This window comes from Amblyraja radiata, chromosome 9 (genome assembly GCF_010909765.2).
Source record: "Amblyraja radiata isolate CabotCenter1 chromosome 9, sAmbRad1.1.pri, whole genome shotgun sequence".
Lineage (NCBI taxonomy): Eukaryota > Metazoa > Chordata > Chondrichthyes > Rajiformes > Rajidae > Amblyraja > Amblyraja radiata.
Window position 1 is genome coordinate 68,677,866 of NC_045964.1, and position 22,674 is coordinate 68,700,539.

The 22,674-nt window shown below is 45.0% G+C and overlaps 1 protein-coding gene across 2 annotated transcripts in view; it reads right to left on the reverse strand.

Moving 5' to 3' along the window:
- sel1l (SEL1L adaptor subunit of ERAD E3 ubiquitin ligase) overlaps positions 1-22,674 on the reverse strand; it is a 53,173-nt gene that overhangs the window by 24,817 nt on the left and 5,682 nt on the right. Inside the window, exons 2-5 of one of the 2 annotated variants that reach the window (XM_033027695.1) lie at positions 7,844-7,878; positions 5,209-5,365; positions 774-860; positions 509-667 (exon numbers count right to left, since the gene is read on the reverse strand). In XM_033027695.1, coding sequence (XP_032883586.1) covers positions 509-667; positions 774-860; positions 5,209-5,365; positions 7,844-7,878 — 438 coding nt within the window. The remainder of the gene's footprint in view (positions 1-508; positions 668-773; positions 861-5,208; positions 5,366-7,843; positions 7,879-22,674) is intronic. The other variant, XM_033027696.1, reaches the window with a different exon arrangement.

Below are 22,674 nucleotides of genomic sequence, written 5' to 3' on the forward strand. Positions count from 1 at the left end.
AACTCAAATGGAACACGAGAAAAAATGCAATAAATAACATAAACGTCAAATTTCTGCAAGATGAGATTTTGTTTAAGACAAATTACAATGCCAATACATGCAGTGGGTGTGTAGCAAAATAAAATTACAGGCTGGCAAAGGGCAATTACTTGTTCAATCGTGAAATGTAGACCAAATAGTCTTCACAGAAGGTCCAATCATTTTATATGAAAGCCAACCAGCATTTTGTAACTATAGATTAGCCTTGTACTGATTATTGCAAATATTTCATGTTTATATCAATGGATAAATATGCTTCTTACAATTAAGATTCAAGGATATTAACATGACAGGAGAGAACAGGTTACAAAAGAATGTTGCCATTCCATGGAAATTAACAATTTGCCCAAATCTTACAATAGGCTGCAAAACTAGCACCTTCAACATTCAAGTTTTAATACTTTGACGTTTTGCAAAGAGAGATTTAGGTATGTAAATTGCACTTAAAGAAAAATAGAGATGCACCCACTTTCGCAAAATCCCCATTTCTTGTCCTGATTATAGTTGTAGGTTGTTGCACACCAGAGTCTGTCATCATCTCTTCCATCGGTAGTGCAGCTTAGGTACTCCCGGTCCACGAAGAGGAAGGGAAACACACATAATTCACCGTCAGCAGTCCCACCAATTGCTATAGGATTTAAAGCAAAACGCATAATTTGATTTAAGCACAAAATAAGTTTTTTTGCTTTACATGCCAGACTGTACAAACTATAGTTTGATGAAAAATCATTGACCTGTAGAGTTTGCCTCTCTTGAGCTGTTTCTTAGCCCAGAGTTAACAGCATTTTCCATTTTCAATTCAGATCTCCAGTATTCGTCTGCTGCATGAATATGTTACATTTGAAACCATTGAGTAATCTTCCAATATTCAATATGGGAAACATTCAGCTCTTAGAGCTAGGCACGTTAAGTATAAAAATATATATTGAAGGGAGAAACAATAAAATGAAATGAACACAAGGCCAGCAGTTATAAGAAATATAATCACACAACATGGAAACAGGTCCTTTGGCACAAATAGATCTATGCTGACCAAGATACCCCATCTACACTCGTCCCACCTGCCACGTTTTGCCAGTATCCCTCTAAACATTTCCTATTCATGTATCTGTCCAAGTGTGTTTTAAGTGCTGTTGTAGTAACTGCCTCAACCATTTCCTCTGGCAGGTCATTTCATATACTCAACACCTTCTGAGTGGGAAAGTTGCCCCTTAGATCCCTATTAAATCTTGCCCCTCTCACCTTAAACCCATGTGCTGTGGTCCTTGATTCGCTACGTTGGATAAAGACTGTGCTCTCATCCTAGCTTTTCCCCTCTTGATTTAATACACCTCTATAAGATCACCTGTCAGCCTCCTGTGCCCCAGTCAATTAAGTCCTAGGTTGCTCAACCTTTCTTTACTCAGAGAGTGGTAGCGGTGTGGAATGAGCTTCCAGTGGAAGTGGTGGAGGCAGGTTCGTTGGTATCATTCAAAAATAAATTGGATAGGCATATGGATGAGAAGGGAATGGAGGGTTATGGTACGAGTACAGGCAGGCAGGCTAAGGGAAAAAAGTTGTTCGGCACGGACTTGTAGGGCCGAGATGGTCTGTTTCCGTGCTGTAATTGTTATATGGTTATATATGGTTATATAACTCAGGCCCTGAAACCCAAGCAACAAAATACAAAAGGAACAAGGTTTATTACATAGTGTTTACATGTACCTGCCTTAGGTGTGTGGGTTTTTCCAAATGGTCCAGAAAGATTGCTTGGCTATCAAACTCTTGCAAAAGGCCGATAAATCCCCAGGGCCAGATAGGCTGCATCCCAGAGTACTTAAGGAAGTAGCTCCAGAAATAGTGGATGCATTAGTAATAATCTTTCAAAACTCTTTAGATTCTGGAGTAGTTCCTGAGGATTGGCGGGTAGCAAACGTAACCCCACTTTTTAAGAAGGGAGGGAGAGAGAAAACGGGGAATTACAGACCAGTTAGTCTAACATCGGTAGTGGGGAAACTGCTAGAGTCAGTTATTAAAGATGGGATAGCAGCACATTTGGAAAGTGGTGAAATCATTGGACAAAGTCAGCATGGATTTACAAAAGGTAAATCATGTCTAACGAATCTTATAGAATTTTTCGAGGATGTAACTAGTAGCGTGGATAGGGGAGAACCAGTGGATGTGGTGTATCTGGACTTCCAGAAGGCTTTCGACAAGGTCCCACATAAGAGATTAGTATACAAACTTAAAGCACACGGCATTGGGGGCTCAGTATTGATGTGGATAGAGAACTGGCTGGCAAACAGGAAGCAAAGAGTAGGAGAAAACGGGTCCTTTTCACAATGGCAGGCAGTGACTAGTGGGGTACCGCAAGGCTCAGTGCTGGGACCCCAGCTATTTACAATATATATTAATGATCTGGATGAGGGAATTGAAGGCAATATCTCCAAGTTTGCAGATGACACTAAGCTGGGGGGCAGTGTTAGCTGTGAGGAGGATGCTAGGAGACTGCAAGGTGACTTGGATAGGCTGGGTGAGTGGGCAAATGTTTGGCAGATGCAGTATAATGTGGATAAATGTGAGGTTATCCATTTTGGTGGCAAAAACAGGAAAGCAGACTATTATCTAAATGGTGGCCGACTAGGAAAAGGGGAGATGCAGCGAGACCTGGGTGTCATGGTACACCAGTCATTGAAAGTGGGCATGCAGGTGCAGCAGGCAGTGAAGAAAGCGAATGGTATGTTAGCTTTCATAGCAAAAGGATTTGAGTATAGGAGCAGGGAGGTTCTACTGCAGTTGTACAGAGTCTTGGTGAGACCACACCTGGAGTATTGCGTACAGTTTTGGTCTCCAAATCTGAGGAAGGACATTATTGCCATAGAGGGAGTGCAGAGAAGGTTCACCAGACTGATTCCTGGGATGTCAGGACTGTCTTATGAAGAAAGACTGGATAGACTTGGTTTATACTCTCTAGAATTTAGGAGATTGAGAGGGGATCTTATAGAAACTTACAAAATTCTTAAGGGGTTGGACAGGCTAGATGCAGGAAGATTGCTCCCGATGTTGGGGAAGTCCAGGACAAGGGGTCACAGCTTAAGGATAAGGGGGAAATCCTTTAAAACCGAGATGAGAAGAACTTTTTTCACACAGAGAGTGGTGAATCTCTGGAACTCTCTGCCACAGAGGGTAGTCGAGGCCAGTTCATTGGCTATATTTAAGAGGGAGTTAGATGTGGCCCTTGTGGCTAAGGGGATCAGAGGGTATGGAGAGAAGGCAGGTACGGGATACAGAGTTGGATGATCAGCCATGATCATATTGAATGGCGGTGCAGGCTCGAAGGGCCGAATGGCCTACTCCTGCACCTAATTTCTATGTTTCTATCGTGTTGAAGATTGCCCAGTAAAATTAACATTTTGCTAGCCAAATTGATGTTTGTAACACACTCTTTATGACGAGCTTCCAATTTCAGATCTAACACATACAAAATGGCTCAACAGCAACTTGCATCCAATGTTTACAAACAAAATTAAACTGGATTTAAATCAGGCGATCACATCAATTTCCCCTAGCTATTCATAGATTTAACAGGGCACCTTGACATGGTTCAATTCAAAGTAAACGTTGGGTGAAAATAGCAGTAAAATAAATTTTACTCAAAAATGTTCTTCTATAATTTAAAAAATGCAGCGTTTGGCCAATTGTACGGGCTACCTCCCAGCTTAACTCAATGTAACATTAAAATGATAAGAATCACCATAAAGTTGCACTGATTGAGCGATCCAACAAAACATTTCACATTTCATTGTGTACAGAAACTCCCTTTGCATACGTGGCATAATATTAATTATGGACGGGAAGAACCAAACACCTGCTTACAATACTGCTGACCATCTCATTACAGCATGCAAGTGATATGATCAAATCTTATTTTTAGATGGAAGAGTTTCACAGAGAGTCAAATAAAAGCTGTAGGGCTCAGCAGCAAATTTTACTCTGGTAGGCAACCAACAGTACATTAGAAGGTAGACCATTTGTGAAACAAAAAAAATTCATCTGCAAGTTTAATACAGACTCTACATCGCAACCCCACTTAATAGACCAACTTTCAGTACATTAGTTCACTATAACAGCACTGGCACTGCATTTTTCCCCCCAATTTTAAACTACACTGACCTTGCAGACTGAATTCTGCAAGAAAAATTGCCGTGCATGAAAACAGATTATCAGGCTGTTGTATGAATGAAAATAGCCATTTATATTGCCATGTTATGGTCAATGCAAAGTATTTACTTCATGTTACTCATTCAACAACAGAATTAAGGCCGAAATACAAAGTGAATGACCATCTCTTCCTAAGGAACCATATACTTTAGGTATAACAGAGTCACGCAACAACTGCAGATGACTTGCCCCAGTGGGGGCAGCTAGTGCCAGTAATAAGCGAGGAGGGAGATGGGCTTGGGTTAGGGTTGGGAATGACAGGGGTCACTTCTTCCGATGGAAAAAGAATCCTTGACTCTCTTGTTCTAATAGCACCCTCAATACATGTCTAATAGTGTAGTCCCAGCGCTATTATAACGTTTTGGCCTTTGCTACAAGGCTACATTGAGCAACACAGAAGATAAACAAAGGGGTACAGCGATGTTGGAGCAACAGCAACTATTGTATTGGGGCCAATTATTCAAAAATTGCAAACAAGCCAACTATTTCACATGATATAGGCACTCAGCCTTGTAGGTCAATAAATAACCAACATGAATAAGTGGCCCCGTCAGTCTGGCTTCCCGAAAGCAAACTCCTACAAAGTGCTGCTGCATTTGGCTTTATACCAGAGGAACCCAGAAGGTAGTGAGGAAGGTAGGAAAGGGGGAGGAGACGGGGTAGATTAGGTCCACAATAACTCCAGTGGGCTTCTTAATAACCTAGTGATAAACTCATCATTTGAAAGTTCACAAAACAAAATTATATTTGGGACAGACAAATTGCAGGAGTAACTCCGTGGGTCATGCAGCATCTCTGGAGAAAATGGATAGCTGATGTTTTGGATTGGGACCATTCTTCCTATCCATTTTCTCCAGAGATGCTGTCTGACCTGCTGAGTTATTCCAGCATTTTCTGTCTATCTTTGGTATAAACCAGCATCTGCATTTCCATTTTATTACATTTTATTAAATGATATTTGGGCCTTGCCTTTTTGAACATCTATTTCTGTGTTCACATCTTCTTCTGAGGCAGCTTCATCTTCATCAGATTTACTTTCTCCAAATTCTTCTGTGGAGTCCATGATCTGCCCAGCAACAACTCTAGTTCCGGCTGACTGATCTAATTGTTCACTCTGTTGATCTGACTGAAAGGGAATGTGCAAATGTAGAATTCACATCACCTTAATAAGCATTAAATGCAGTTTTAAATTAAAAATGGCTAGAAGCAATGAAACTCCACCCAGAGAAGAGAAACTAAACATGGAAATCACCTGTTCGCACTAGTTCCATGTTATCCCCCTTTCACATCCACTCATTACACACCAAGGGAATTTTACAGACCCCAATTAACCTATAAACCTACATGTCTTTGGGATGTGGGAGGAACCCGCAGCACCCAGAGGAAATTCACAGTAACAGGGAGAATGTGCAAACTCCACACAGACAGTGTCCGAGGTCATGATTTAACCTTGCTCCTTGGCAGAGGTAGCAGCTCTACCAGCTGTACCACCATGCTGCTATGAAAGATAACATGCATGCCTTAGCGGCAGATGAGATTAAACATTTGGCTCTCAGACAAATGTTAGAAAAGGGCACTTTAAAGGCATAAACATTTTCCCAAAATGAATTAAAACATGTTTATACACTGGCACACTTGAAATTGCAACATGAAAACAATTCAAAGCATTAATCCCAGATGACATTTCAGGTCAGAACCCTTCTTCAGATTGATTGTAATGGGGAAGAAAGCTGCTAGAGAGGGGAGGCAGGATCAAAGAGTGACAGGTAATAGGGGGACACAGGCAAGGGGGGGGGGGGGGGGGGGGGGGGGGGGGGGAGGAGTTTGATAAGCATATGGTTAGAACAATGGCCAGAGATTAAAACAAGCCAAGAGACAGTTGGGTTAAAGAGTTGCAAATTATGAATCCAGAGAAAAGAATGTGGGAGAGGGGAAGAGAAAAAAAAGTGCTAATTCAGGCAGGGTGGAGGGAAAGGTTATTAGCAAGTCAACCTCAATCCTAAAAAAAATCATGACATTCCAGTTATGGACCACTCTGCTGATTCTATCATACAAACAGGCCTTCTGACAGCTGTGTTGCAACCAGCTTCATATCCTATCCCATTCCTTTCCTCAATGAAAAGCCTATTTATTGGCCTTGAAGGTGGAGGAAAGTCTAAACATCAGTGCAGTTTGCAATAGTTCATTGCACACCTTTACTCCTCTCTGCACCCGATATTTATCTTTCATGACCACAAGCAGCTATATCATCAGTGAAGAAAGCGAATGGCATGTTGGCCTTCATAACACGAGGAGTATAGGAGCAAAGAGGTCCTTCTGCAATTGTACAGGGCCCTTGTGTGAGACCACACCTGGAGTATTGTGTGCAGTTTTGGTCCCCTAATTTGAGGAAGAACATTCTTGCTATTGAGGGAGCCCAGCGTAGGTTTACAAGGTTAATTCCGGGGATGGCGGGACTGTCATATGCTGAGAGAATGGAGCGGCTGGGCTTGTATACCCTGGAATTTAGAAGGATGAGAGGGTATCTTATTGAAACATAAGATTATAAAGGGTTTGGACACGCTAGAGGCACAAAACATGTTCCTGATGTTGGGGGAGTCCAGAACCAGGGGCCACAGTTTAAGAATAAGGGGTAAGCCATTTAGAACAGAGATGAGGAAACACTTTTTCACACAGAGAGTTGTGAGTCTGTGGAGTTCTCTGCCCCGGAGGGCGGTGGAGGCCGGTTCTCTGGATACTTTCAAGAGAGAATTAGATAGGGCTCTTAAAGATAGCAGAGTCAGGGGATATGTGGAGAAGGCAGGAACTGGGTACTGATTGGGGATGATCAACCATGATCACGTTGAATGGTGGTGCTGGCTCGAAAGGCCGAATATTGTCTATCACTCGATCTCTGCTGCAGCTTCTCAGCAAGGCAAGATAGATACTCCAACAGTATGAACATTGTATTCTCCAATTATAGGTGACCCTTAATAAGCCCTCCCCTCTCGTCGTTACCTTTCTGGCTCACACACCCTTTCTTCCACCCCTCCTATGTCCTGTCTGGACTCACATCAGTTTCCTCCCCTCTCCACTCCAACATTCCTTCCTGCACAATTCACATATTTTCATTCCTTGCCTCTTTCATCTGTGGCCTTTGCCACAACTATCTGCCTATCAAAACTCTCCCTCACCTGTGTTTACATAATACAACAATGGACCATTGTGGGCTCCACCTTTCCTTGATCATAGTTACGTTTTTTGCATATAATTTATTCATTTGTTCTATACTCTCTCTATATATCACTGTCTATATCTCGTTTCCCTTTTCACCGACAGTCTGAAGGGTCTTGACCCGAAACGTCAGCCATTCCTTCTCTCCGGAGATGCTGCCTGACCTGCTGAGTTACTCCAGCTTTGTGTCTACCTTCGGTTTAAACCAGCACCTGCAGTTCCTTCCTACACATAACCTTTACCTGCCATGCTTTGCCTTGCCCTTCCTCCCTCCACCAATCTGCCCACAACAATCAGTCTGAAGGGTCCCGACCCAAAACGTCACCTATCCACTGACCCAATGAGTTACTCCAGCACATTGCTTTTTGTTAAAGGAAAGATTAAAGTTTACCTTTGAATCCAGTGACTCGTCAATCTCTTGTACATCTGAAAGAGCAGATATATATCAACATTACTTGGACGATAAACCACAAGACAGTCACTTCAAAATTACATTTAAACCACATTAAAATTAAATTTGCAATGTTATGGAAACAGTTGCTATTCCTTAACATTGAATTTTCCAGACAGCGATTTGAATATTAATATTTGCAGAACCCAACGGCTAAGCTACGTTTAATTGTATGCAGCATAGACATTTCTACTCTTCATTCAGTCCATCCAAAAGTGCCCAATTAACACCACTAGAAAAGGGCACATTAGGATAAAAGAAACATCCTGATAAAGACGCGAGGCCCATTCTTAGTCACGTGTGTGACCAAAATTATGAAAAATTGTGGAATACATCTCTTCTAATTCTGATAGCATTAAGGGCCTGCCTCAGATTTTTTCACCACACTACCTACACCCACACAGGTTAGACGGCTAGCACGGTGAGGGGGGGAGAAAAGGGGGTGGGTGGGGGTGGGGGGGTGGGGGAAGGAGTGGAGACACTTTTAAGAAGCCAGACAACTTTTAAGAAGCCAGAGATACACAGCTGTGAAGTTTGGCGGGCATTTAACATTATCAGTCGGTTTTCCTTGGTTCTGAAAACTTGTCCTTACGTTTTTTTCCCCCAATGAGCCAATGAAGATGTCTGGTCAGCAAAGGTGATAAAGTAAAACTACCTTCGACTACCTCGACTACGTACAACTACATGGCGACCCCACTACCACTGTACCTACGACTACAGGATTATCGATTTTCTCCATGGCGACCATGTTGAAAAATTTGCTGCGACCATACTGAGGCCGCGACTAGTTCCCAGAATGCGGAAACTCCTCGGGACCATGAAGGAGACTCACCAGAGACCATCAGTGAACATGTGGCGGTCATGTGGCAATCATGAGGCAAGCGCAGAATCTCCTGCACTCGCCTGAAAAGTCGCCCAAGTTGGACAGACCCTTTACAGGTATATTGTTTTGTACTGTATATATGATTCATAAGTTTTTCAAAGTTTATCAAGTGAAATGTTTATGTTATGCTGACAATGTTTGCTTAGGGTCAGAGGTCAAATATGGTCACCTGTGTGACCGCACGGAAGCAATTTTTCATAACTCAGTTTTATCTTACAAACTCCGAATTTAAAAAAGCTAGAATGTTCATATCTTTAGCAGACATGCATTATAGTTCTGTAGGTAGGAAAATAGCAATGAATAAGATTAATCTCTTACAATAATTTTTTTATGTATTACTTTATGTGATGCCATCTGGTCACCTGTGTGATATTTAGGTTCACTTTCCAAAGAATGGCCCAACAGCAAGTGACAAGATTGTTTAAGAAAATAATGCAAAATAAGACAAACTTAATCAGATTTTGCTGCTATTACGATCCGGAAGCAATTAACGTTCCATCCAACATACAATTGTTCAAAGGTTCATACCATGTCATGCTAACAGGCTATTCAGTCTATCTAGCGGATGCTGGCTTCACATCAACCCCATTCCCTCAATTATTTTTCTTATAAGCTTTTATCATCAATCTGCTTCCATGTCATTAATGCACAGTTGCCAAGCACCCACCATCTAACATATCATAGGATGTGGGAAGAAACTAAACCCCCTGGAGGGAACCAGCATAGTCATAGTAAACATGCAAAATCTAGTCACCAGAGGCTTTTCTGAGACGTGTCCTATGTATTTATAACTCTATAACAAGATAGGCCAGTCAAAGTAGTACCTTCACCCACCTCTAATTGCAAAATAATTTATTTCACTGCAGTGAATTACAGTAAACACCATACTAAAAGTCCTAAAAAATCCTAGCATGGGAAAGTGGTATAATTTGCATAATATGGAAATTAGCTTCCACCATTAGAGAAAATTCATAATTTCGAGGTAATTTGTAATATAAGCAGCAATTCAAGTATCCAAAACCATGTTTTTATTATCTGTGAAAATGATGAACATATTCACAGGTTAATATTATGAGTTTAACTTGCATGATTCAGCTTTTTTAATCAGAGAAAATAAAAATTGTCTGATATCTTTTGCATCCGTGTGTCTGATATTAAAAAATGGCATCTCAATCAATCAATCAGTTTTTATTCGTCACTTGCATATAAAGTGCAAGTGAAATGAATTTGCCAGCAGCGGTACAATAAAAAAAAGAACACACAAAAACACAATAAAAATTTAACACAAACATCCACCACAGCTTTCATTACTGTGGTGGAAAGCACAACATTTGGCCAGTCCCCCTCCATTTCCCCCGTGGTCGGGACCTCAACCCTCCGCAGCCGCCGCTGCGGGTGTCCAGATGTGTAGACAAGGTAAAGTCCAGGTAAGTCCTGAATCGGTGCCTCCCCACCGGAGACCGCTGCTTCAAGTTGGTGTAGGCCGCAGGCCAGCGGTCGAAGATCTAAAGTCCCCGCCACGCTGCAGCCAGAAGCACCGCAGACCGCAGGGCCAGCAGTCGGAGCTCCTCTCCAGGGGTCCCCGGCGAGGGACCCCGCTCAGGATGGTAAGTCCCTGCCCAGGGCTCTCGCTTAACTTTTTTCCCCTGTTGCCAGCCGGGCAACCTCGGCAGCTTTTTAGATTGCCAAATGACAGTTTAGGTGGTCATTTAAGACGACTTGCATGACGTGTGCGATAATGTGCTCGGACGAAGTGCGTAGTTACCAGTTGGAATTATGGTCAATGAAGCATTCACATATTATTTCTGCTTCAAATAAAGTCGCAAACTAAACATTCACCAATCAAGCTGCTCACAGGATGGTGCAAATCCCATAACCTCATTCTCAACGTGGGAAAAACTAAGGAGATGGTGGTTGACTTCAGGAGGGCGGGAAAACAACACCATACACCTCTGCACATCGATGGAGCTGATGTGGAAAGGGTCAGCAGCGTGAAGTTCCTAGGACTCCACCTGTCAGATGACCTGACGTCCACAACCAACACCACAGCACTGGTCAAGCACTACACCCTCTCCGAAGACTACGGAAAGCAGGTCTCCCCACTACACATCTACGAACTTTTTATAGGGGGACAATCGAGAGCACATTAACCAACGGCATCACTTCCTGGTTCGGGAGCTGCAAGGCGTACGAACGGCACCAACTTGACAGGATTGTGAAGACCGCCAGCAGGATTATTGGTGCTCCACTCCCTTTCTTGCTGGACATATACAGGAAGAGATGTATCAACAGAGCCATCTCCATCATCAAAGACCCCTACCACCCATCGCATCACATATTCACCATCCTGCCATCTGGGAAGAGGTACAGGAGCATTAGCTGCAAAACCAGCAGGATGCTCCTCAGCTTCTTCCCGCAGGCTATAAGACTGATAAACGGACTTAGCCCCCTGCCAAAGTATCGCGCACCAACCATCAACCTGGACACACTGCAGCAGCTGTCGATCGGAACGCCTGTTGATGTTTAGTAGAGAGTAGAGTGTTTAGTTTAATTTGTTCATGATATATGTTTTTTATTTCTAGTTATTTGTTGTTATTTGTACTGCACACTGAATGGACACTGGTTGAGCAAGGTTTTTTTTGTTTCCTCTGGGTATGTAAGTACTCAGGAAATGACAATAAAGATATACTGATACTGATATATACCACAATGACATGCAGCAAAATTCCAATACAGTATCTCATCTCTTTTTACACGTTCCAATGAATGCAATTTCTATTATCTCTTTCCACTTCCAAACAAAAATATGGTTAGTCAGCGTATGATCAACCTCGGTGAGACCAAGCGCAGGCTTGGCGATCGCTTCCAACAACACCTCCACTCAGTTCGCAATAACCAACCTGATCTCCCGGTGGCTCAGCACTTCAACACCCCCTCCCATTCCGAATCCGACCTTTCTGCCCTGGGCCTCCTCCATGGCCAGAGTGAGGCCCAACGCAAATTGGAGGCACAGCACCTCATATTTTGCTTGGGTAGTTTACACCCCAGCGGTATGAACATTGGCTTCTCCAATTTCAGGTAGTCCTTGCTTTCTCCCTCCTTCCCCTCCCATTCCCAGCTCTCCCACAGCCAACTGTCTCCGCATCTTCCTTTCTTTTTCCCGCCCCCCACCCCTCCCGACATCAGTCTGAAGAAGGGTCTCGACCCGAAACGTCACCTATTGGGCAGTTTACACCACAGCTGTATGAACATTGACCTCCAATTTCAGGTAGTCCCTACTTTCTCCTCCGCTTCCCAGCTCTTCCTCAGCCCACTGTCTCCGCCTCTTCTTTTCTTCTTCCCACCTCCTCTCGCACCCTCACATCAGTCTGAAGAAGGGTCTCGATTTCCTATTTCCTTCGCTCCATAGATGCTGCCTCACCTGCTGAGTTTCTCCAGCATTTTTGTCTACCCATTCACACAAGTTCTGTTATCCCATTTTCCTCACCTACTCCCTGCACATTATGGGCAATTTTGCAGAAACAAGTTAACCTACAAAGCCAATGCGTCTTTGGGATGTGGGAGGAGACCCACATGCTTGCAGGGAGATGTGCAAATTCAACACAGACTGTGCCCGAGAACAGGATCGAACACAGATCTCTGGCGTGTGAGGTAGCAAGTCCACCAGTTGTGCCACTATATTTTATTTTCCAACACAAAAAATTATACGTTAATAACTTTGGTTTCTAAAAAAAAGAAACTATCCATTTTCAGTCTTAAATCTCTAAGTGGTGCTATGTCCCCCTTTACAGCTACTGTATGTTTTAATTCAATTCAAGGCTATTGGGGCAGTACATTGGCCATAAAGTTGCTGCCTAAAATTGCCAGAGACCCGAAATTGATCCTGAATATGTCTGTCTGTATGGAGTTTTGTTTTCTCGTTTATAACATTATTTACAGAGTACTATGTTTACATATTCTGTTGTGCTGCTGCAAGTAAGGATTTCATTGTCCTAACTGGGATGTGAGAGAAAAAAACACTCTTGACTTACGTCGCTGATGTGCGGGATAGAACTAGAGTACGGGTGATCGGTGGTCGGCGTGGACTCGGTGGGCCTGTTTCCACACTGTATCTTTAAATTAAACTAAAAACACCAAAACCAGAGGAAATGTAAAGATGGGTTTCTACCCGAAATGTCACACAATTTCTTCTATCCAAAGAAGCTGGCTGCTCCATGGAGTTCCCCCGCACAATTAAAGCATGGAATAGTACCCTACCATAGGTACCAACCAGACGCAACTAAATTTAAGGCAGCTTTTTTTTTTCCCCAAGAACCCTTTTTTGCTTAAGTCCAAGTCAAGTCAATAGAGTTTTATTGTCATGTGTCCCAGATAGGGCAATGAAATTCTTGCTTGCTGCAGCACAACAGAATATGTAAGCATTATACAGAACAGGAGATAAAAGTTCAGTGTGTCTATATACCATAGACCATATATATACACATTAAATAAACAGATAAAATGCAATAGGCTGTTATTTTTCAGAGTTTGGAGTTTGGTGGTGGTGGGTCCATCAGTTTAAATTCCATTTCGAATATTTTTGGAGGACCAGGAAACCAAGAAGCAAGAGTTACTCCAGGGAGTTACTCCAGCTCCAGGGAGTGATTCTGCGTTGTTTTTCAGCGATCGCGGTGAAGAAGCGACCGGACAGCAAGGGAGAAAGGAGGAGGAGCCATCTTGGTGAACGGCTGCTAGCCAGCAGCCGTCCGTTTTAAATCCGTTTTTTTTAATAGTTTTTAGTGAGTCCTGTTTTTTGTTTGTAGGGGATATGGTCTTTTTAATGTGGGGGGTAGGTATTAACTTAATTTCTAGGTCCCTACCTGGTCGGTGTGGCAGCCTTTTCTCCGGGCTGCCCGTTGACCCGTCCTCGTGGCCTACCTGCGGGCTTGGAGCGCCGTTTCCTGGCGGGAACCGCCCAGCACCTCGGCCTCGGCGGCGGCACAGCATTGGAGCGCTGGAGCGGAGCGGGCGATCCCTTGCCTGGGTCGCCGCGCTGGAGCGACGCGCTGGAGCTCTGGCGAGCTGGACCGTCGAGAGCAACAACTCCGGGCTGCGGGTCTGCGGAGCGGGGAGGCGTCGCCAACTTTACCAACGGGAGCCTGGGCGCTCCAAACCGGCGCGGCCTTGTCGGCTTCGGCAGCCGCGGGCTCCAACCAGGAAGCGGCCGTTCCAAGTGGCCCAGCCGCCAAAAGGACTCTCCCGACGCCGGGGCAAGACCACCCGGTGAGAACGGCCAGGAACATCGGGCCTCCGTAGAGGCAATTGCGGTGGCCTCAATAGGCCTGACTTTGGGGTGAACATGGGGTGGGGACTGGACATTGTGCCTTCCTCCACAGTGCTATCCACTGTGGGGGGATGATTTTTTTTGTCTAATTGTAGTCCTGTAGGTCTGTGTCCAAGATGGCTGCCGTGAAGAGAGAGTGGACGCTGGCACGATTTGGTTGCCGCTGCTCCCTCTTCACACTGTGTTTGATTTTCTGTTTTTGGATTGAATCCTGTTTTTAATTTGTGTCTCTGTGATGTCTTTATTACTTGTTATATTCCGATTATATGTTATTATGTAAGGTGTCCTTGAGATTTTGTATGAAAGGCGCCCATTAAATATAAAATTTATTATTATTAAAGTGGCCGACGCCGACCAGTTGCCGTGGCAGTGCGCAGGGCCGCACATGCGCATAACCACGGCCGATGTGCTGGCCGTGACAGTGCGCATGTATAAGGTGGCCGGCCGAGCGGAGACCCGAGAGCCTAGCGCCGAGCAGAGAGCCGAGAGCCTAGCGCCGAGCGGAGAGCCGAGACGCGGATACGGATGGCGGGCGGAGACGGAGATTGACAGAGAGTTAGAGAGGGGGCCCGCTCAGAATTAAACGCTCGGTGTCCCGGTTGCTAGCCAAGCCGAGCAAAATGGCATGGCTTTTAGGTTGCCCGGCGGGACTGTAAGTTGCCATTGGCACCCGGGCAAACGCTAATTTCGAGCCCTGCTGCCGCGCCCGCAGTAGAAGTTGGCCGTATGCCAGCGGTCGGAGCTCTTCCCCTCCCGGGTCCCCAACGAGGGATCCCAGGCTGCCGACGCTGCGCCAGCTGGATCTCCGCAGGCCGCGGCTTCAGGCTGCCGCGGGCCAGCGAACGGAGCACCCCCCCCCCGGCGAGGGGACGCCCGCTCCGCGACGAGAGTCCACGCTGCGCCTGCAGCTGAAGCCCCAGACGCGTCTCCGGGAAAGGCCGCAGCGATCCTCGATGTTAGGCCACGGGGAAGGCGACATGGAAAAAAGTCGCCTCTCCGTGGAGGAGGCGACCAAAGCGGTTTCCCCCTTACCCCCCCCCCACACAGGACACAGAGAAAGATTAAAAACATACATTAGGCACACTAAAAAAACGTGGATAGAACTAACACGCTGCTGGCAGGGCTGCCGGCTTGCAGCGCCCCCACCGACCTCTATATCGATCTAAACAGTCTTAAGAACGCAAGCATGAAAAATTGGGTAAAGCAGCAAGTAATACCTGGAATATTTAAGGTGGTGTCACCCAATCAAGATGAGAATAGCCATAATTTACATTTGAATCTGAAATAACTCATGCCCTGGTCGCTTGCATTATAGCTTGTCCAATTGGTGCTACCTTCAGATCAGTATTTCTGCCAACTAAAAAACCTTGCAACGTCAGTAGTGACTGTGGAATGAACTTCACAGCTGCTTCTGCTGATGACATCTGTTCTCTGGTTGGATATACATAATTAGAAGAGACAACTGTGTTTATTAACCTTATCTTCTCTTTTTTCTGCTTCTGGTAAAGGTCATGGAGAATATTTGCTGCTGTTCGTCTAAAAGTTGCAACATTTGGCTTCCCATTCAGCTCGGTGATTATGATGTTGTCACCGAAACGTTCCACCAGCTTAATTTTCATATGTGTGAAGCCATAAGCTGCAACCTCTGAACCTTTAAGGTCTCAATTTTCTCAATCAATTCTGTTATTGTAATTTGGTCATCATCATTTTCCTCCAGATACTTAGCAACCAACAGAAAGGCTTCATGTCTTTCTACTTCTTTCAGTCTCCCAAGCCTTTGTTTCTTTGCAACATTACCTAGTTTAGAAGATTGTTGCTGAGGAATTTGTTTTCCAATCCTGAAATTTACATTACAGCTTTGATGATACATTGCATCAATTGCAATCAGATCCTGAGCATATGCAATTCTGCCTGCAACTAACGTAGACCATTCATCTTTCCTTTCTTCACATGAATGTAAGACAGTATTTAGGAATGATGTAGTTCTTACTGGATTAACATCCATGCCATCACGCTTTTTCTCATTGTAAGTAGCTGGTTCACCGCAAAATAAGCAGTGCCTGTCGAAAAGGAATGTTGGAGCTTCTGACCGAAGGACATATGGTGAGGGCTGATCTTCGTCACTAACTTTTTCCTGTGTGTTTGCAATAGTCTGTGGATGAGTGAAAACCCGTCTGCATTCTGTGTGAACTACCTGACCTTTATGAGTTCTTATACTACTTCCTGGCTGCTCACTGGCCTTGTTGATACTCTCGTTCCCTTTTTCTCGTAGTATTACAGTATCCTGGCCATCTTCTAAACCCGTCTTGCAGAAAACACACTCAGCCATGGCTGTCTGTTCATTTGAAAATAGAGACAATACTCACAAGTTAAGGTTAGGGTTCAATTGGGTAATTACCTTTCTTAAATACACAATATACAGATTCCTTTCATACACCTACAAAGCAGAGTACTCTAATGCATTTGAATGCTTAATGCTATTGAAATTACGATGACAGGTTTTGCAGGCATACCAGCCTTCAAAAAGCCTTCAAATGCTCTATAACTCCAGTAGTCTTTTCAAGAGCCAAAATATTTTAATAAGATTTGATGACAATTTCTTGAAGGCTATAATTATAGTGAAGATAGTTAGAATGCATTTGAAGGCTATTGAAGGTTGTTTGAATGCTAATTAAAGCTATTTCTGGACTGAACTATGGAGTACCATGTTAGACAAGTTGCCATGTTCATGAATTTATGAAATAAATTATGAAATATGAATTTTCTCTAAAGGTGGGAGCTAATTTGCATATTATGCAAATTACCCCAATTCCCATGCTAGGATTTTTTAGGACTTAGTATGGTGTTTAAAGGACCATACTGGAAGGTACTGCAATAGAATAAATTATTTTGCAATTAGTGGTGGGTAACCCTCAAATTTGCTAGATTGACTGGACTAAGATACTGTTGACTTAGTTTAGATACAGCCTGGAAACAGGCCCTTCAGCCCCCCAAGTCCTCGCCGATCAATGTTCATACTGTGTAGGAAGTAACTACAGATGCTGGTTTACACCGAAGATAGACACAAAATGCTGGAGTAACTCAGCGGGACAGGCAGCATCTCTGGATGGAAAGAATGGGTGACGTTTCAGGTAGATACCTTTCTTCAGACTCTTCAGCATTCATATTATTTCTATGATACTCCTTCTCATCTACTCCCTACGCAAGAGGCAATTTACAGAGGACAATTAACCTACAAACATGCGTGTCTTTGGGATGTGGGCTTGTTGAAATAATTTAAATCACCCTGCTTTAAATGTTTGATGCAATAAAGGTCTCAAATAGATAAGGGCTTAATATGTTGTGGGCCCCATATCGGAGGAAGGATGTGCTGGTGTTGAAAGTGGTCCAGAGGAGGTTTAGAGAATGATCCTGGGGCTACTTGGCTGACACACAAGGAGTGTTTGCTGGCTCTGGGCCTGTACTAGGGGAATCTCATTGAAACCTATTGGATGTTTAAGAACGAACTGCAGATGCTGGAAAATTGAAGGTAGACAAAAATGCCGGAGAAACTCAGCATCTATAGAGCGAAGGAAATAGGCAACGTTTTGGGCCGAAACCTTTCTTCAGACTGATGTGAGGGTGGGGGGGCGGGAAGAAGAAAGGAAGAGGAGCTAGAGGGCTAGAGGGAGAAGAGGAGGAGACAGTAAGGGCTCCCTGAAATTAGAGAATTCAATGTTCATACGGCTGGGGTGTAAATTGCCCAAGCGAAATATGAGGTGCTGCTCCTCCAATTTCTGGTGGTCCTCACCCTGACCATGGAGCAGGCCCAGGACAGAAAGGTCGGATACAGAATGGGAGGGGGAGTTGAAGTGCTGAGCCACCGGGAGATCAGGTTGGTTATTGCGGAACGAGCAGAGGTGTTCGGCGAAGCGATCGCCAAGCCTACACTTGGTCTCACCGATGTAGATCAGCTGACATCTGGAGCAGCGGATGCAATAGATGAGGTTGGAGGAGGTGCAGGTGAACCTCTGTCGCACCCGGAAAGACTGCTTGGGTCCCTGAATGGAGTCAAGGGGGGAGGTAAAGCGACAAGTGTAGCATTTCTTGCGGTTGCAAGGGAAAGTGCCCGGAGAGGGGGTGGTTCGGGTGGGAAGGGGAGGAGATGGGAAGATGTGGCAAGTGGTGGGGTCACGTTGGAGGTGGCGAAAATGACGGAGGATTATTTATTGAACGTGACGGTTGGTAGGGTGGAAGGTGAGGACTAGGGGAACTTTGCCCGTGAGGGGGGGGGATGGGGAGAGAGAGCAGTGTCACGGGGTATCGAAGAATCCCTGGTGAGAGCCTCATCTATGGTAGAAGAGGGGAACCCCCGTTCCCTGAAGAATGAGGACATCTCCGATGCCCTGGTGTGGAACACCTCATCCTGGGAGCAGATGCGGCATAGATGGAAGAAACCTATCGGATAATGGTTCTCAATTAGCAACTGGTGTCAGGCAAAGGTTACAGGGAGAAGGCAGCAGAGCGAGGCTGAGGAGGAAATAGATCTGCCATGATCTAGAGAGTGGACTCGATGGGTTGAATCACTTATCTGTGCTCTTCTGACTTGGAAGGGCATTATGACAGTTCCACTCAACCTCAGAATGCCAGAATGTACACTTTTAGGAGGGAAAGCCAGTAACCGTTCAAGATAAGGTTACACTGTTAAATGGAAAAAGTTAGTGACAGCTTCTGGAAAAACATCAGTAATAATCAGATGGACAAATTTTATGATGTCCCAAATGTTATAATTTGGAGCAAAATGCAACAGGACATGGAGTTCTCTACTGTTAGAAGAACAAGACGTACAAACCCAAACAAGACGATTGGCCAAAACAGGTTTTTGCCACCGAAATGTTTACATACTGTTAGGTAACCACTTACAGAGTGACTTGGTTCGCAAAACAAAATCTCTTCAAAGAGAGCAGAGTAGTGAAAATGTAATATTTACTTCTCAAGCCTAGTCAGCTTTATGGGTGGCATGGATGCACAGCGCCAGGGACCCGAGTTCAATCCTGGCTACGGGTGCAGTCTGTATGGAGTCTGTACGTTTCCTCCCCCCCTTGGGTTTTCTCTGGGATCGCCGGATTCCTCACAATCCAAAGACCTACAGGTTTGTAGGTTAATTGGCTTGATGTAATTATAAAATTATCCCAAGCGCGTGTGGGACAGTGCAAATGTGCAGAAATCGCTGGTCGGTGCGCCAAAGGGCCTGCTTCTGTGCTGTATCTCTAAACTAGATCTTGCAAAACAAACATCACGTTCTTTCTAGAAGCTTGCCAGTAACGTCTGTTAATGTTAAAACTATAAACCTATTGACACTGATTAATTCACACCAAGCTTCTAGCTTTTATTTGGCTTTATGGCATATTTTTACTTAATGGTTGTGCAAGAAAAAGTTGTGCATTTGTGGCAGATACTATAACAATTATAGTACATGGATAGGAAAGGTTTAGTAGGATACAGGCCAAGTGGGACTAACATAGATGGGGCACCTTGGTCAGCATTGGAAAGTTGGGATGAAGGGCTCGTTTCTGTTTTGTATGATTCAAACATAAATACACAATCTTCAGCATGATGGATAACACCAACTACCAGAATTAAAGCAGTTATTCAGAATTAAAGAACGTTAATTTAGGAAAGAGGCAACATTTCTTTAGTCAGAGGGTGGTGAATCTTTGGAATGCTTTGCCACAGAAGGCAGTGGAGGCCAAGTCAGTGAATATTTTTACGGCAGAGATAGATTATTGTTTAGTATAGGTTATGGGGAAAAGGCAGGAGAATGGGGTTAGGAGGGAGATAGATCAGCCATGATAGAATGGCGGAGTAGACTTGATGGGTCAAATAGCCTAATTCTACTCCTATTCCTTATGACCTCCTTAAAAGCAGAATCAGTCACCCTTTTGAAGTTGGTAGGTAGGGTTTTAACTAGTGCATTTTACTGAAACACAGGGAACCAGGACAGTCTGAACAGTCTGAACTTTTAGACAAGGTTCCATAGGTCTGCCAGCTAAGTATTGTGCCAGTTACATTTGTATCTTCCACACCACCACCAAATACAAGTTGAAGCTAAAGTTCAAATGCTGGTGCATTTGATCACTTTAGACGTTAGAGATGGTGTGGAACCACAGGCCATTCAGCCCATCGAGTCTGTGCCAACCACCGATCACATTGTCCACTGGGGACAATGTGCAATTTTTACCCAAGCCAATTAACCTACAAACCTGTACATCTTTTGCATGTAGAACGAAACCGGAGCACCCAGAGAAAACCCATGCAGTCACAGCAAGAATTTACAGGCCTCGCACAGACAGTACCAGTGGTCAGGAGCGAACCTGGGTCTTGGGTACTTTAAGGCAGTGGGGTTACCATTCATTGCCAGCAACAACCTGGGTCTTGGGTACTTTAAGGCAGTGGGGTTACCATTCATTGCCAGCATGATTGTATCAATGGAAAAATACAAAGCAAGTTTCTACCATTAAAGGTGTTTTGTTTAAATTTAAAATCAAAATTTATTCCACAGTGGGCAGCACGGTGGCGTAGTGGTAGAGCCACTGCCTTACAGCACCAAAGACTCTGGTTAGATCCTGTCTACACGTGCTTGTCTGTCCGAAGTTTATATGTTCTCCCCGTGACCTGCATGGTTTTCTCCGAGATAAGAAGTTTCCTCCCACACTCCAAAGGCATAGGTTAATTGGCTTGGTGTAGAGGCACCAAACATGGTGAACAAATGGGTTACATTATTCAGGCACAATAGATTTGTTATACATGCGCGTTGGTCCTCTAACATAAAGTTGTTGTTGCTGCTGCTGCTGCTGCTGCTGCTGTGAGGCTGTTGCCTCGTGGGCTCGAGCTGAGCCCCTGCTGAGGTGGAAGGACACTCACCCCTAGAGAGAAGAGAGCTGGTCGGCTCGAAGTGAGTACAGAGTAGAGAGCTGGTCAGCTCGAGAGGGTTGTCCCAGGGTTCATTATATTATCTCAGGACACACCCCTATACCCCGTAACAACTCCTGCCTGCCATTGCCGTCACGTGACCCTACCCCGACTGCTGAGGGTTCGTGTAGCTAGTGGCCCCACCACTGGGTGCCGCCACATTGGTATAAAATGTAAAATTGTCCCTAGTGTGCTTAGGGTACTGTTAGTTAATGTGCAGGGATTGCTCAGTGGCCTGATGAGCCTTTGTCCGTGCTGTATCTCTAAACTAAACAGACCATGAAGTCTTGTAGAGACAAGACAAAAAGGTAAAAACAATAATTGATGAATATAAAGATGGGTGGTAAAATGAGAATAGGCTCATGCAATGGATATTTGTTTTGCAACTACACTCCCCATATTTAGAAAGGCCCTATTCAAATCATGTCTATATTTGCATAGACTTCCCAGTGAATAACAATCAAGTACACTTTCCCTTAGGGGAATTTCTCATGGCTCCAAACAGCTTTGAACACCCAATTAACAGTTTGACATGTAGGATTACCCAATAAAGATTGGATAGAGAAACATATTGACTGGTTGTGTTATGGCATAGTTCAGCAACTCAAATGCCCGGGAACCAAAAGAAATTGAAAAAAGTGAATGCTGCCCAGTCCATCACATGGACTGACCTCCTCACCATCGAAGGGATCCACAGGAGCCATTACTTAGGAGACATTGCTATCATCAGAGACCCACACCACCCTGGCCACTCATTTCACTCCAGGGCTCGAAATTAACGGTTGCCCAGGTGCCATTGATCACTCAAAGCGCCGCCGGGCAACCTAAACACAGAGTCATTTTGCCCGGCTTGGCAACCAGATACTGGTTTGTACCGAAGATAGACACAAAAAACTGGAGCAACACCGCGGGTCAGGCAGCATCTCTGGAGAAAAGGAATGCGACGTTTTGTGTCGGCGGTGACGGCTGTATTGCGTGGGAAAGATACTAGGTGCGGGGTGAGGAAATGTCGGAGCGAATGACGGGTCCCGCACAGCGGCTGCAGCGACCGCGATAGCGGCTCCATCTATTCCTCCTCCCGCCCCCCCACCCGCCCTGATAAGGGCCGCTGCTTGCAAGCCCGCTAACGGCGCTTTAAAAAAAAACCCTCCCGCACGCCGAGGCCGGGAGGGGGAGGCCTCGGCGTGCAGGAAGGTTTTTTTTTAAAGCGCCGTTAGCGGGTTTGCAAGCAGCGGCCGCTATCAGTGAGGAGGAGGAGATGGAGCCGCTATCGCGGCTGCTGTGCGGGACCCGTCATTAGCTCCGACACTTCTGAAGCAGCTGCACCAAAGATACTATAGCCATAGGATCTTTGAGCTGCACCGCTTGGCCCCGTTGGCTGGCGGAGGAGGGGGCAGTGGCGAGGAGTTCCCAACGGCCAAGGCAGCGGGCGATATTGTCCGAGGAGTGCTGACCCTCCTTCCTCCATACCTCGCCCCCCTTCTCTCTCTCCCTCGTATGCACCCTCCACCCCCCCCTCTTATCCTGGGACCCCTCCTCTCCATCCCGCACTGATCCCCATTCCCGCCTCTATTCAGTCCTCACTGACATCCCCTGTGCTCCCCTCCCCATCTC